Source organism: Miniopterus natalensis, chromosome 3 (assembly GCF_054644295.1).
Source record: "Miniopterus natalensis isolate mMinNat1 chromosome 3, mMinNat1.hap1, whole genome shotgun sequence".
Lineage (NCBI taxonomy): Eukaryota > Metazoa > Chordata > Mammalia > Chiroptera > Miniopteridae > Miniopterus > Miniopterus natalensis.
The window spans coordinates 43,082,393-43,095,575 of record NC_142083.1 but is presented as its reverse complement, the minus strand read 5'-3'; the positions used below and the strand labels follow the sequence as shown (position 1 = coordinate 43,095,575).

The 13,183-nt window shown below is 35.7% G+C and overlaps 1 protein-coding gene across 1 annotated transcript in view; it reads right to left on the bottom strand.

Moving 5' to 3' along the window:
* Nucleotides 1-3,255: 3,255 nt before the first annotated feature.
* The window catches only part of VCAN (versican), a 100,650-nt gene continuing 90,722 nt past the window's right edge, over nt 3,256-13,183 (bottom strand). Inside the window, exons 13-15 of the mRNA XM_016210333.2 lie at nt 10,889-11,033; nt 5,283-5,465; nt 3,256-5,133 (exon numbers count right to left, since the gene is read on the bottom strand). Coding sequence (XP_016065819.2) covers nt 5,006-5,133; nt 5,283-5,465; nt 10,889-11,033 — 456 coding nt within the window. The 3' untranslated portion in view covers nt 3,256-5,005. The remainder of the gene's footprint in view (nt 5,134-5,282; nt 5,466-10,888; nt 11,034-13,183) is intronic.

Sequence of the window (13,183 nt, the reverse complement as noted above, 5' to 3'; positions counted from 1 at the left end):
GCTTCCATTTCTCAGTTCTTAAGTTTGTCTTCCTTCTTGCCTTTCAGACTTGGTGTCAGGCCTAGCCTGTGAGAAATGGACATGTTTAATGGTGCTGTTTCGGTCCCTTTTCCCTGTACATGAGCCCCCCTCACTTGTAAGGCCGGAGGCCCGTTCTGAGCTTGGAAAGCGGTCACGGCCAACTGGTGGGGCACAGCTCAGAAATACGGGGGGGATGGACTAATCGGAACGTGCTCCACGGACTGTGGTCTGCCGACCGGAGTGCACTACGTAACAGGACTGTCGGTCCCACCTCCTCATTTATGTGAACAACTTTTCTCAGTGTTTAAATCTTTAAAATCAAAATAGGGATAGAATTGATGCTGTACCATGACACATTCTACTTTTAAGAGCTTACTCATGGAAATGCAAATTGGGGAAAAGCAGCCCTAACCATCTCATTGAGATATATCTCTAATAAAATTTACAATTTGTATAAGTATCCTTCAAATTTTGTTAGAGCAGAATGTTGTTTTGATTAATTGCATATCAGTAAATCACATTGATAATGCAATCCAGATTTTTAACTTTTACACCTTTGGGTTCACAAGAGAAAATTAATTTCAACTTTTAAGTACAAATTTTGATTGTATATGCATTTGATAGCTTAATCAATAGAAGACTTTCAAGCATATAAATGTATACAATTTGGATAAAATTCCATGGGGAGAACTGAAATAAGAAAACAAATCCAAAAACAAGAATAGAAAAATATAAAATGTCTGACTGTTTAAAAGTATTTTGATGAATCTCAGAGGGAAGGCAGGGATGGGGGGTAGAGGAGGGAGAGATTAACCAAAGAATTTATATGCATATATCTGTAACCCAGGGACACAAGCAACAGTGTGGTGAAGGCCCGGGGTGGGGGGTGCAGGGTGGAGGGGATCAATGGGGGAAAAAGGGGCATCTGTCATACTTTCAACAATAAAGATACATTTTTAAAAAAAGTAATTTTCTTCAAGTATTTTTAAAATGGATGATAGTAGGATTCAAATCATCATGGTATTTAGATTCCACTTGGTGTATTTAAAAGGGTGATGTTACATGTTTAATTTAGAAATGCAATATTTAAAATATGCCAAAAAACTACATCCCTTACAATCATTTAAATTTAGGATAAAAAATATTTTGGTTGACAACTTAAAAAGTAATGGAAATTTTACCTTAGAGCAAACACTTTAAAAAATCATTTAAGAATTACTGCCTTAAGGCAACAAACTTTTAATCTTCAACAGGGATCATTTGAGGAACTCAGATGGGACTCTGAATGAAATTCCAATTAAAGCCCTGGCCTTGCTTATTCTGTAAACACCGCAACAAAAACCATTTTTGTTCCCATTTGGCATTTGCTTTCTCTTCCAGCTGGGGCCCAAACATACAGAAATGAGTGATAGTGGGAAAAGATTATACAATCTGGAATGACTCACTCAAAGGCCTTTATAAACTTTCGCTTTAGACTTGTTTTAGAAAAGAATCATTGGGTGAATCCTGGCTTGTTTTGCAAATGGCAACTGAAGCCCAATTTAAAAAAAGGGGCGCACACATATCATCAGCACAGTAACATCCCTGCCGGCCGCTTTCTTCAGCAACCATTTCACTACATTTGTAATAGCAGGAAACATAAAGAGAAACACACTTAAAAATGTTGACATTCTCAATGACCCCTTAGCCGCGTGGTGACATTTTTTGCCTTTATCTAATATACATTCTCTTGTGGATTCTTTTCTTGGCTGGTATTCCATGCCCAGGTGAAGTACAAAATCAACTCTGAACCTCTATGTGAACTATGACATTTTTTCTGTCCATTTCCAAACTCCATAACTTTATTTTATATGATTTATGACTTCTGGGCAATTAGCTCAAGGCTAATCCAGTTCCTGCACAGTACTGAAAATTCTACTGGCAAAGGTCCCCTTGTTATCACGTTAAAATGATGCACCCCCCGTATTCAAGCGCTCTTCCCTCTTTTCCACTTCAGCTACCCTGAAATATCGCCTCTCCTTAAATTGAGGTAGGAGCACATTCCTACCCCTGATAGGCAACCTTGCCTTTAGACATGAATAAAAAACCACCTCTGGCTGACTGTGGGTAGTGCAGGGCTCCTTAAACTTCTTACTCTGTCCAGTATTCTGGGTGATGGAACATCTCAGAGTCTTTATTATTTGCACCTACGGCACTAAAAATTCGCTTGATGAAATTATAAATATCCAAAAGGATGTCTAGGCACAAGTAATGCAAATTATATACTCTTTTGTGCAATTTCTGTTTTAAGTTCTATGTAAAAGATGTGGCAGATTGCACATTAAAAGAACAAGCTCAGCAAGGAAAAGAATCTCTTCTTTTCTGAATCTATTTCTGCCCAACTTTCCATATACCTTTGACATTCCAAGAAAGAAACCTCAAAATAACTTTCAACTCATCTTTGTCCTTTATATCTTATGTACAACTACAAAACATATATTTATTCTTCCAAGTTATCAGTAAAGATATTGAATAGAATTGGCTGTAAAATAAATCCCATAGGTTGTATCCAGTATAAAAATTTTATGTGGGCAGAGACCTGTCTAGCTCATTCCCTGCTAAATCTTCAGGGCCTAGTACAGTGCCTGACACAGGGTAAATAATAGTAAATGAATGAAAAATGAAGGAATGGATGGATACCTAGATGGATAGAAACTTGATGTTTTTGACATCTTGTGATCATTATTTAGATATGATCTTCTAGCCAGTAAATTTACCCCTTAAGTGTATAATCATTGGGAACATAATATTTTATAATTTTCTTGAGAATATCATGCAGGCTCTAGAGATTACCTACATCCACTACAAACTAATTGCGTAATTTTGGACAAATGACTTAAGTTCTCTACACCTGGTTCCTCATCAATCAGAGAGTAACAGCACCTCTTTCACAGGCTTATTGGGAGATGATGCCCATGAAACATTCAACCTGGTCCATAGGAAGCATTTGGCAAATCTGAGCTATCGCTTTTCCTACTGTATGTTTCTTTCATATTTGAGATTAATGCATATGTGTGTGGATGTAAACAGTATCAGAATTATTATGTCAATTCTTTGCAGGGACATATATAATCACCTCTCCGCTAGCCACAAAATCATTTTATCTGTGCAGCTTGTACTCCGTGAGAGAACCAGAATGTAAAAATGTTGGTGCACATTAGGATTTAAAGTTGTAAATAACCAGACCAGTCACAGTATAGTAAAAGAAGGACTTTAGGTTTCTTTGGTGAAACAAAAGCAGGTATAAAAAGTTACAAAGATTTTAGATTTTCATTCACAAAAAAAACACAATCGTTCACATTTTACACTATACATGGTATAATATAAATACAGGATGTATTATGTGCATTGTAATAAAAGAGGAAAAATTAAATCCTAGTAGGTCGACACAGTGTTGTTCTGAGCTCTGGAACACTCGGCGGTGGGTCCCAGTTAACACAGCTACCACGGGGCCTTGCTCAGACACTGTGAATGACTGTAGCTACCGGGGTTCCTCTACGCCAAAGGAGGGTGCGTAAAAAGAATCAGTGTTGGGGCTGTTCTTTTGCTATTTGCAGTTCATATGTTGTCTACTTTTCCCAAGGTCATTCTAACTGAAATTAGGGAAAGACTCCTAAATGCCTTCTTTTCATGACAGATTTTTATTTAAACATTAAATTAAACGGATAGTAATTCAAAGTCATCTTCGGCAGTCAGTTTATTCAAAGAAAGGGGAGAAAACGAGTGGAAAGAGAAAGGAAGACATTTTAACACATACACCTAACTATTTCTCTATAATATGCTCCTTGCTTAGAATCGGCAGACACCATTTGCTCAGAGCTATACACTTTTCCACTCTTTTCATAATAAACACTTGATGCATTCCATCCATCACATTATTTAATCAGGGACAAAGGACCTAAGATTATACGGTTCCAAACTGGGTGAGCAAAGTACAAGGGCTAGCACTGGAAAATAACTAGCACACTAGGTCAATTTTCAGGTCTGGGGGGAAATAACATCCAATAAATTAAATCAGTATGGCTTACTTCATTTATTTATGTATGCTTCACAGCTGCAGCATTCATACATGAACATTCAAAACTTTATAAAAGATTAAAATGGTTATATATACAAAATTTCTTTCTTTGAACGTGTGTTGCTGTTGTAACAATCCCCCACCCTCCAGAGCCCTGGGTCTCTATCCCCTTGAAATGTGTTGATCTGGAACCTTGCAAGTTAGTGTTAGGAAAGCATTAAAAAGTAGACCTGGTTGAGTTAATAATTAGCACTTCGACCCCTAAAAATGCTCCTGGTCATAGAGAAGTCCTCCGTTCAGGCCTTTCTTGTAAGTGAGGAAAAGAGGAAGGCAGCGAAGAAGTTCCACATCGCAGTCCCCGCTCCAGCGCCCGCAGGCCCGCGCTTGTCCCCTGTCCAGGGAAAGCCGTCCTCGGTCTCGCTGCCAGTCAAAGGGCGGGCGAAACCATTTCCAGCCTAAACAAACTACCCAAAGCAGCCAGACCAATGATTAAAGACCTCTCGGGCTCCATAATCATCATTAAATATGCCAGAACTCAGTGTGACTTTTTATTTTATATACAGGATTAAAATCAACATTAAATCATCTTATTTACATTGCCATTGGTGCTGAAATGGAGCTTTTTAAATAGTACAGTAGGCTGGTCCACACGATCAAACGGCCTGCGGGAGGCCAGAGGAAACTAAAGAAATCGCGTAGGCTGCAAATGGTTTCTCTCCGCCCTCGTTTGCCTTCATCTCGTTTGCTTTCTTTCTGAAGGCCAATGCTTTCGCTTAGGATGTTTCTGGGAGCGCAGCAACCCCAAATGACTGGACGGTGGTCCAAAAATCCAGAGCAACTGATAATACTTCTCGAGGTGATAGGAAAGGCACAGGAAGTTAGGACTTTGGCTGAAATGATGAAAACACATGTTCGCCATTATAGGGATCAGCGCCTGGACTCCTGCCACCTCCGGCTCCAATGGTGCTCATGTTTTGATGTATTTATTGAATTGTCCTTTGATGAGGAGGAATTTTTAAAGTATTTCTTAGAATAAGTCCTTTGGTATGCAGATGCTACATGGAAGGAAAAAAAGAAAGAAAGAAAGAAAACACAACAATATTACTTGCTCCATACCCTACACTGCCAACACCGCAGCTGAAAAATGAAGGTGTCTAGGAGTCGTTAGAGCACGGCTGTCCATTCTCTCTAAAGTACCACTTACGGTTCATGCAGGTAATTTTAGGCATAGCCCATCTTCCATTTCCTAGGCAACGGATGGTTGGAAGGTGGCGTTGAATGAAACCAGCTTTGCAGTGATATCTAATCAGGGAGTTGATTTCATAACGAGGTTTCATCTTTCCAAAGGTCTTGGCATTTTCTACAACAGGGGGCTGGCCGCAAGCAACTAAAGAAAAGTAAATTAAGTTATTTCCAAATAATCTAAATATTTCTAACAGCATGAGTCTCTTTTTATCTCTTTCGGTCTTTATGTAAGCCACCAAGCACCATCATCAAAAGCAGTCACTTAGAATTCACGAATTGAAAGTATTCAAGAAAAATAAAGTAAATATTGAGGGGCTGGGCTTAATTTGAATCTCAGATTATGTCATTTTGAATTGTATTTTATTAAAGAACCATAGGGCTAAATGGTCACTTTTCTGGAAAAATTCCCAATTAAAAAGCACTAGTCTCATGCAGCTAGGTGGTATTGTCTTCATCACTATCCCAAAGTTTTTATTTATTTCCCACCTTCGCTTGGAAAAATAAGGACTTTATAACAATTAACTATTATTGTCACTTCCCTGAAAAACTTAAAATCTAAAATAAGATCATAATTTTAAAATATGGATAAAACATGGCCAAAATATGGATAAAATATGGACTCTTAAGTATCAATAAAATATCTCTGGTTCTGTTTACTCTTTTTTGACTTCTGCATGGAGACAGAGGGAAAGTCAGAACATAATATTCATGCTTAGTTTTGTAATTATCTTAAAAATTTAAATTCAAATTCTTGAGAAGGGTAATGAAGGTAAATCTTGGAAAATTTATAATTTTTAACTTACAATAAAAATTCTAAATATCAACAAACTTAGAAATAGTAAATAATAAAAAAGAAATAGAAGTAACAGAAACCTTGCAATTTTGAAATTCAAGAGGCTGGGAAAATTGATTCAACTGAATTTGAACTTTGAGTTTTAGTCAACATTGGTGTACTTGTTTTAAATGATATACTTTAAAAATTAACTCTTATTAAGCGACTGTGTTTTGCTATATATCTTTTATAAAAATATAAATTAACTCAAATATAATTTCCCTGAATGGCATTTCCTATCCAATTCTTAAGAATTCTGGCACCACAAGGCCCAGGACAAGAACATATTTTTTTCTCTCATAAAATAATGCAGCTTTTCACTGGGAGGATGATTTCCAGAAACCTCGGGACCAAGATGATTGAATGTCAACATCCTAATATTAAACATTTATAAATATTAAATTTATTTACATATTCATAAGGTTGTTTGCAACCATAAGCTTTTGCAATGACAAATTTGGGTTTAACTTATATATTCAGTTCCTCTACTTGACTTCTGCCTGACAGAACAGCTTGAGGTGTACTGACCCATAGCAGACAACGGTGTCTTTAAGAAAACACAATCCAAGCACTTCTTTTAATTAATGTAAGAATTGCATTCAGATAGACATAACCTAAAAATAGATTATAAAGTCATACTATATATAACTAAAAAATTAGAAATGTCTGTGCATGTATTTGATCTTCACAAATTCCTAAAGCAGAGATTTATATAATAATATATCATTTTCAATTAATAAACTACACAACATATGTGGTTCAGTGATAATCCCAATCTGGGTACTAGGAAGTGTCAGATAGAATGAGATCAAACTGACACAGACGATTAAAAATTATGAACTAAGTAGTTCATTATACTTAATTCTGTACTATGTTGACAAATTAAAAGTTGTCTTTATAATTGTGGAGAAAGTAATGTACAGATTTCTTAAAAAACTAGTTATATATGAACATTTAATAAAGCTAAAGAATTCAATGAGTATGGTATTGGCAAGGATAGGCAAATAGATCAGAAGTAGATCCCCACATATATGCATGGTATTTGACAGAAGCAACATAGCAAAGCAGTGAGGAAAAGTAACTTTTTCACTTGGACAATTGAGTATTTTTATGGAAAAAATTTACTTGGTTCCTTACCTCAGAGAACACATAGAAAATCAATTTTATATGGTTTAAATGCATAACTATAAAAGGCAAAACTATAAAACATTTAGAAAACAAAATAGAATATCTTTATGATTTTAGGGTAGAAAAGAATTCTTGAGATAAAAATGGTTTAAATCATAAAGAAAAATGTAACAAATTGAAGAATTCTGTTCATCAAAAAAATGCCATAGGGTGAGAGTAAAGACAAGCTACAAACTGGGAGAAGATATTTGCAATATATCTAATTATCAAGGGATTACTAATCAGAATATAAAAAGAATTGCTACAAATCAATATGTAAAAAGAGAAGCAACCAATTTAAAAAAAAAATAAGTAAAAGACATGAACAGAAACTTTACAGAAGAAAAACCATGAATGACCTATAAGTGTATGAAACAATATCAAGGAAAAAGTATTCAAGAAAATGCAAATTAAATAACAATAGATAACATTTTATACCCACCAGGTTGGCAAAAATTTCAAAGTCCAAAAATACCAAATGTTGGCGAAGATATGGAGTAACAGGACCTTTCACACATTGCTGGTGAGAGTGCAAACTGGTACAACCACATCAGAAAATAATTTGGCATTTTCTAGTAAATCTGAAGGTACATATATCCTATGACACAGCACTTCACTCCTGGAAAAATACTCTATGGAAACTCATAAATGTCTACCAGGAACAAGTTCAAGAATGTCCACAGAAACATTGTTTGCAATAGCAAAAACACTTACTGGAACCCAAATGTCCACTGACAGGAGAAATGATAAATAAAATGTTATATAGTCATTCAATGAAATACCATACAGCAGCAACAACGAAGGTGGACAGCTACATGCATCAACATGGATAAACCTTACACACATAATGCTCAACAAAAAGAAAGCAAGGCACAAAGTACAGACAGTATGATTCCACTTAAAGTTTTAAAATGTGCAAAGCTAAAAAATGTGTTCTTTCCAGATACAAACATATGTGACAACACTAAAGAGAAAAGTAAGGAGCTAAGTCAATATCTATGGTTGGAATTGGGAGGTAAATAGATGAGACTGGACAGAACCTACGGGATGCTCCAGAGAACTGTGGATAGTATTCACTGAGGCATTCCTTTAATTTTATATATATATAAAAATATATATATATATATATACACATATATATATATAAATATATATATATAAATACACACACATACACCTTTTATATATATTATCATCCTCCTTTACAGGCATTTAATTAAAAGTAGAATTATTTAGGTCTGTATGTTTTAAGATGCCTATATTATCTGAAAGGAGAAATGAGTGTCTTTTATATAGACATATATAAAATTCATATAATTCCCCAGAGTACTGATTAACAAAAATTAAATCCACATAAATAAAAATCAGACAGTAGGGAGATAAAGTACAAAGATCGTTTTGTTTTGTTTTGTTTTGTTTTCTCCTTTAATGAGGTAGAGCCAGCATTCTATGAATCTCTTTCCCCATCGGGAGATGTAAATTGTGATGCTGGTTTTGTGAATCCTTTTTAGCTATAGGACAGTGGTTCTCAACCCTGGGGTAGTTTTCTTCTGCTTCCTCCACAGGGACAGTTGGCAATTTCTAGAGACATTTTCAGTTGTCACAAAGCAGAGGAGAGGAACGTGGAGCGAAGGAGAATGCCCGTGGCCTTCAGCGCACAGAGGGTAGAGAAGATGCTAAACTTTCTGCAATGCCCAGGACCGCCCCCCAGAGCAAGGAATTATCAGGCCCAGAATGTCAACAGTGCTGGTGCTGAGCAACCCTGCTGCAGGAAAAATTAACATAGGAAATAGAAGAAGGTTAGGATCATAAAATCAAAAGCATGACTCCAAGGACTCTTTGGAGATCTGAGAAAGCAAACATGACATTTGGGTAAAGACGAACAGGTCATTAAAGACTTCTTACATTAGAAGCAGGGAAAACAGACACTTGATTTGCCATTTTCACAAGTCCCACTGCAGAAGTGCTGAAGTAATGCACGTGGTCAGGAAAGCGGCTCGCGTGGAAAGGGTATATACAACAAACTCCTCTTTAGATCAGAGAATGCAAAAGCAGTCACAAATAACAGGTGAGTTTTGTCTGAGCTTTGTGTATCTTAGTGTTCTCTTTATTATAATAGCATTTCTCATTATTAATGTTTCTTGAAATATTCATAGAGTGAATTTTAGTTTTATTATTTTTATATTCAAAACCAAATCAAATGGATTTTTTATTTTGCATTTGTACTTTAAACTCTTACCTGAGGTGGGTAAAAGTCTAGATATAGGGACTAAAATATTCACACTTTACCACCACTGCAAACAGGTTTAAAAGTTAGCTTACTGAATTCCTATCGGTTTAAGGCAGAAGTCTATAGGGTGTGCTTTAGAAATTCAAACATACTGGTCAATCATAAACACAACACATTTTTTAAAAACCAGCATTCTTAATTTTATCTGTTTAATGGCAACTAAGCAATTCTCCTCATTATGGAACTTACATTAACAACTGCTTTTGTTTGACTGCATCTTGAAGGCATTCAACTGTCTCATGGTTTATGAGCATTCAATAAACTTCTAAGGAAATGATTTAAAAACTCACAGCTGCCCGGCCGGGCGTGGCTCAGAGGTTGAGCATCAACCTAGGATCCAGGCGATTGGGGTTCGATTCCCAGTCAGGGCACAGGCCCGGGCTGCAGGCTCGATACCCAGTCCGGGGCGTGCAAGAGGCAGCCGATCAATGACTCTCTCATCATTGATGTTTCTCTCTCTCTCTCTCTCCCTCTCCTGTCCTCTCTCTGAAATCAATAAAGACATATTTTTTAAAAAATAAAATAAAAATAAAAACTCACAGCCTACAGAGACCAGGCAGTTAAAAACAGGGAGGGCTGAACAAGGACTGCAATGAACTGCAGGCCATGGTCCCTCTGAGGAGAGCAATGGTTTTCAGCTCCAGGGCGTCAAACCATGGAAACATTTGAACAGGGTCAAATGGTACCAGCTGTGCTTTTTTAAAAATTTATTTATTTATTTTAAATATATCTTTATTGATTTCAGAGAGAGGAAAGCAGAGGGAGAGAGAGAGATAGAAACATCAATGATGAGAAAGTCACCGATCGAGCCCGCAACCCGGGCATGTGCCCTGACCAGGAATCAAACCCCGATCGCCTGGATCCTAGGTTGATGCTCAACCGCTGAGCCAGGCCCGGCTGGGTGTGCTTTTTTTTTTTAAAGTAAAAAAATCCAGAATATTTTATTATATATCCCAATTTTTTTAATGCCTTCCTCTTCAAAACAAACAGGTTCTTTAGCTCTTGGGCTGGCCATTGCTGTTGTTGTGTGTGTGTGTTTAAAGATAGTTGGAGATAGGTTTTCTACATAAATACTGCATTGTTATCTTAAGCACCTGAAATTTATGGTGTAAATATTACTGAAAACAAACTTTTTAATTGTATTGCAAGAATGAAATATTCCAGAGCAACAAGAAATACACAGTCTGTGTTTTAAAGAATGAAGCTTAGTCTTCCTGTGTTTACTTGGTAAAGAAAATGTAGATTAAGTCTACATTATTAATGGGGTGATTATTACCTGTTCCTTTTTTGCATGTATAGGTGAGATGGTAATTACAGGGAACATCATTCCACTCGCCGTTCTCATGCCAAATGATCACAACACAATCTTCTCCAGCAGAAAAGAAGCTGTCTGGCTGGTTGGGCCTCCAGTTCTCATATTGCTGCAAAAATGGAGGGAGAGGATGACTACTTGATAGGCAAAGAGAGCATATTATAAGGGTGACAGTGGCATTAACTCATGATCAAATTAGAATGGACTAAACAGTTTCCCTTTAACATCTAGTTAAAATGATTTTGGTAGTAGAGAAAGAGACTTTTATATTGAGTGGATAACATATGTATCTCTCCAACAAATATGTACTTTTTCTTTAGCAATGACATATAGCTCAGGAATTTTACTCTACATTTCTAAATATATAATCAGTGCTCAATTTAAGAAATTAATCATGTTATTATTATCAATTATAACAGCATTAATGAAAGTGGAACAAATAAAAAGATCCATAATCTTATCACTCTGATCCATCCTTTTCCTCCAGCCTTTATAGGCACGTAGAATTTATATGGTTGTGATTATAGTACAGTTAAATTCGTATTCTTTCTTTTCTATGTTACCACTATAAAGTACCCTTCTTTGTCTTATTTAAAGTAATCATTTAATCCAAATTCATTTATTTGGTTAAAAAATTGAGATATTTGCTCTATTTATTTTATGTAGTTACCTGCTATACCTGCACACGTCATTCTATACTCAACCTCTCTGAGTTATTCTGTTTGAGATGTGTTCTTATGTGCACCATACAGTTGTGTTTTGCTTTATGATCTAATCTGGAAGTTGTTTTTTTCTTAATAGGAACATGCATCACATTTATACATATTGACATAAAAGATAACCTTTTAAAAATATATCTTACTATAAATATATTTGGGTATTTTTGTGTAATGAATTTCAGATACTAATTGAAAAGGATTTAATTGATTTGATGTTTTTCTACTGGTTTCCTTTCTATCTCTATCTTTAGATGGTATCTATTGGTTCCCCATTCTAAGCAACGATAAATAACTGGAAATATCTTTTGCCTTCTATTATCGTAATACATGCCATTTATTCAGCACCTCCAATGAATTAAAGTCCTCTTCTGGATGCTTGTTAAGCATTATCTCTTACAACACTCGAACAGTATTGGGAGTAATTTCAACCTTAGATATATTAAGCATCCAGGACCCTTCAGTTTATGTTCAATTTTTTGTTACTTTAAATACTGCTTCCACGTCAATCAGTAATTATATGAAAAACACAGCCCCTATCCCTATTCAAAAATAACAGACATTGATGAGATGAAAATAATATTGGACTATAAATAAGAGTTCACTTTCCTAGACTTGGGTCTCTTAACTAGAAATTAGAATGGGACAATTTTGTTTGTTCAGTGTCTTTCTTGCTCAACTTGAGCATCACTTTCCCGCTATGCTTTGCCTACTGTGGTATTACATCAAATCTAACACTGACAAGACAATGTCGACAAGCTTCCTTCATACGGTAGAAATACATATTCAGATTTATGTAACAATGGCTAACATGACCATCTTTTCTAGGCCTACAGGTCTGTTAGATTTTCCTTGAATGAAATTTAAAATAAGTCTGTGATTTGAAACAATGAGTTAAGAGATTTTATTTGAGAAAGTTAAAGTCAGAGAAGGAAGAACTGTATCTAAGAATCAAGGCAATTCTCACTTCAGAGCTTGCAAAACAATGGTGCTACTATTTGCTCCCAACAGCACCATGGCTTTTAAAAGTGTATAATAACTATACTAGAGAATATCTATAGTTTTTCTTTCTTCTCAGAAGAAAAATTCAGTTTTTAAAACTTTCAAATATGGTAAAAAGCTAAATCTTTGATAAAATAAATATTAAGAAGATTATACTTTGCAAACCTCAGGATTAAGAAATCTACTTTTCCTTCAATCTCTTTGCTTAGCTTTGCTTTAAAGTTCTCCTAAATCATGCCAAAATTAAGACAGGAGACTAGAGGTCTTGGCTTTATTTATTTATTTATTTATTTATTAAAAAGAGTCTTTGGAGAGTGATAAAACTGCAAAGAACCAAGAGAAGCTTAATAAATTTTGTTTTTTGTTTTTTCCCAAACACAGAATGAAGGTTGTTTTTAATTCTCTGGTGGAAAACCAAATGCAGAAATGAGATGGATTTACACCCAGCTCTAGTAGACTGCACCATACCCTGAGTAACCGCGGATGGCCCTGGGTAGGAAGCTCAGACCATACTCACCAAGGTACTCTGACCGGCAGGAAC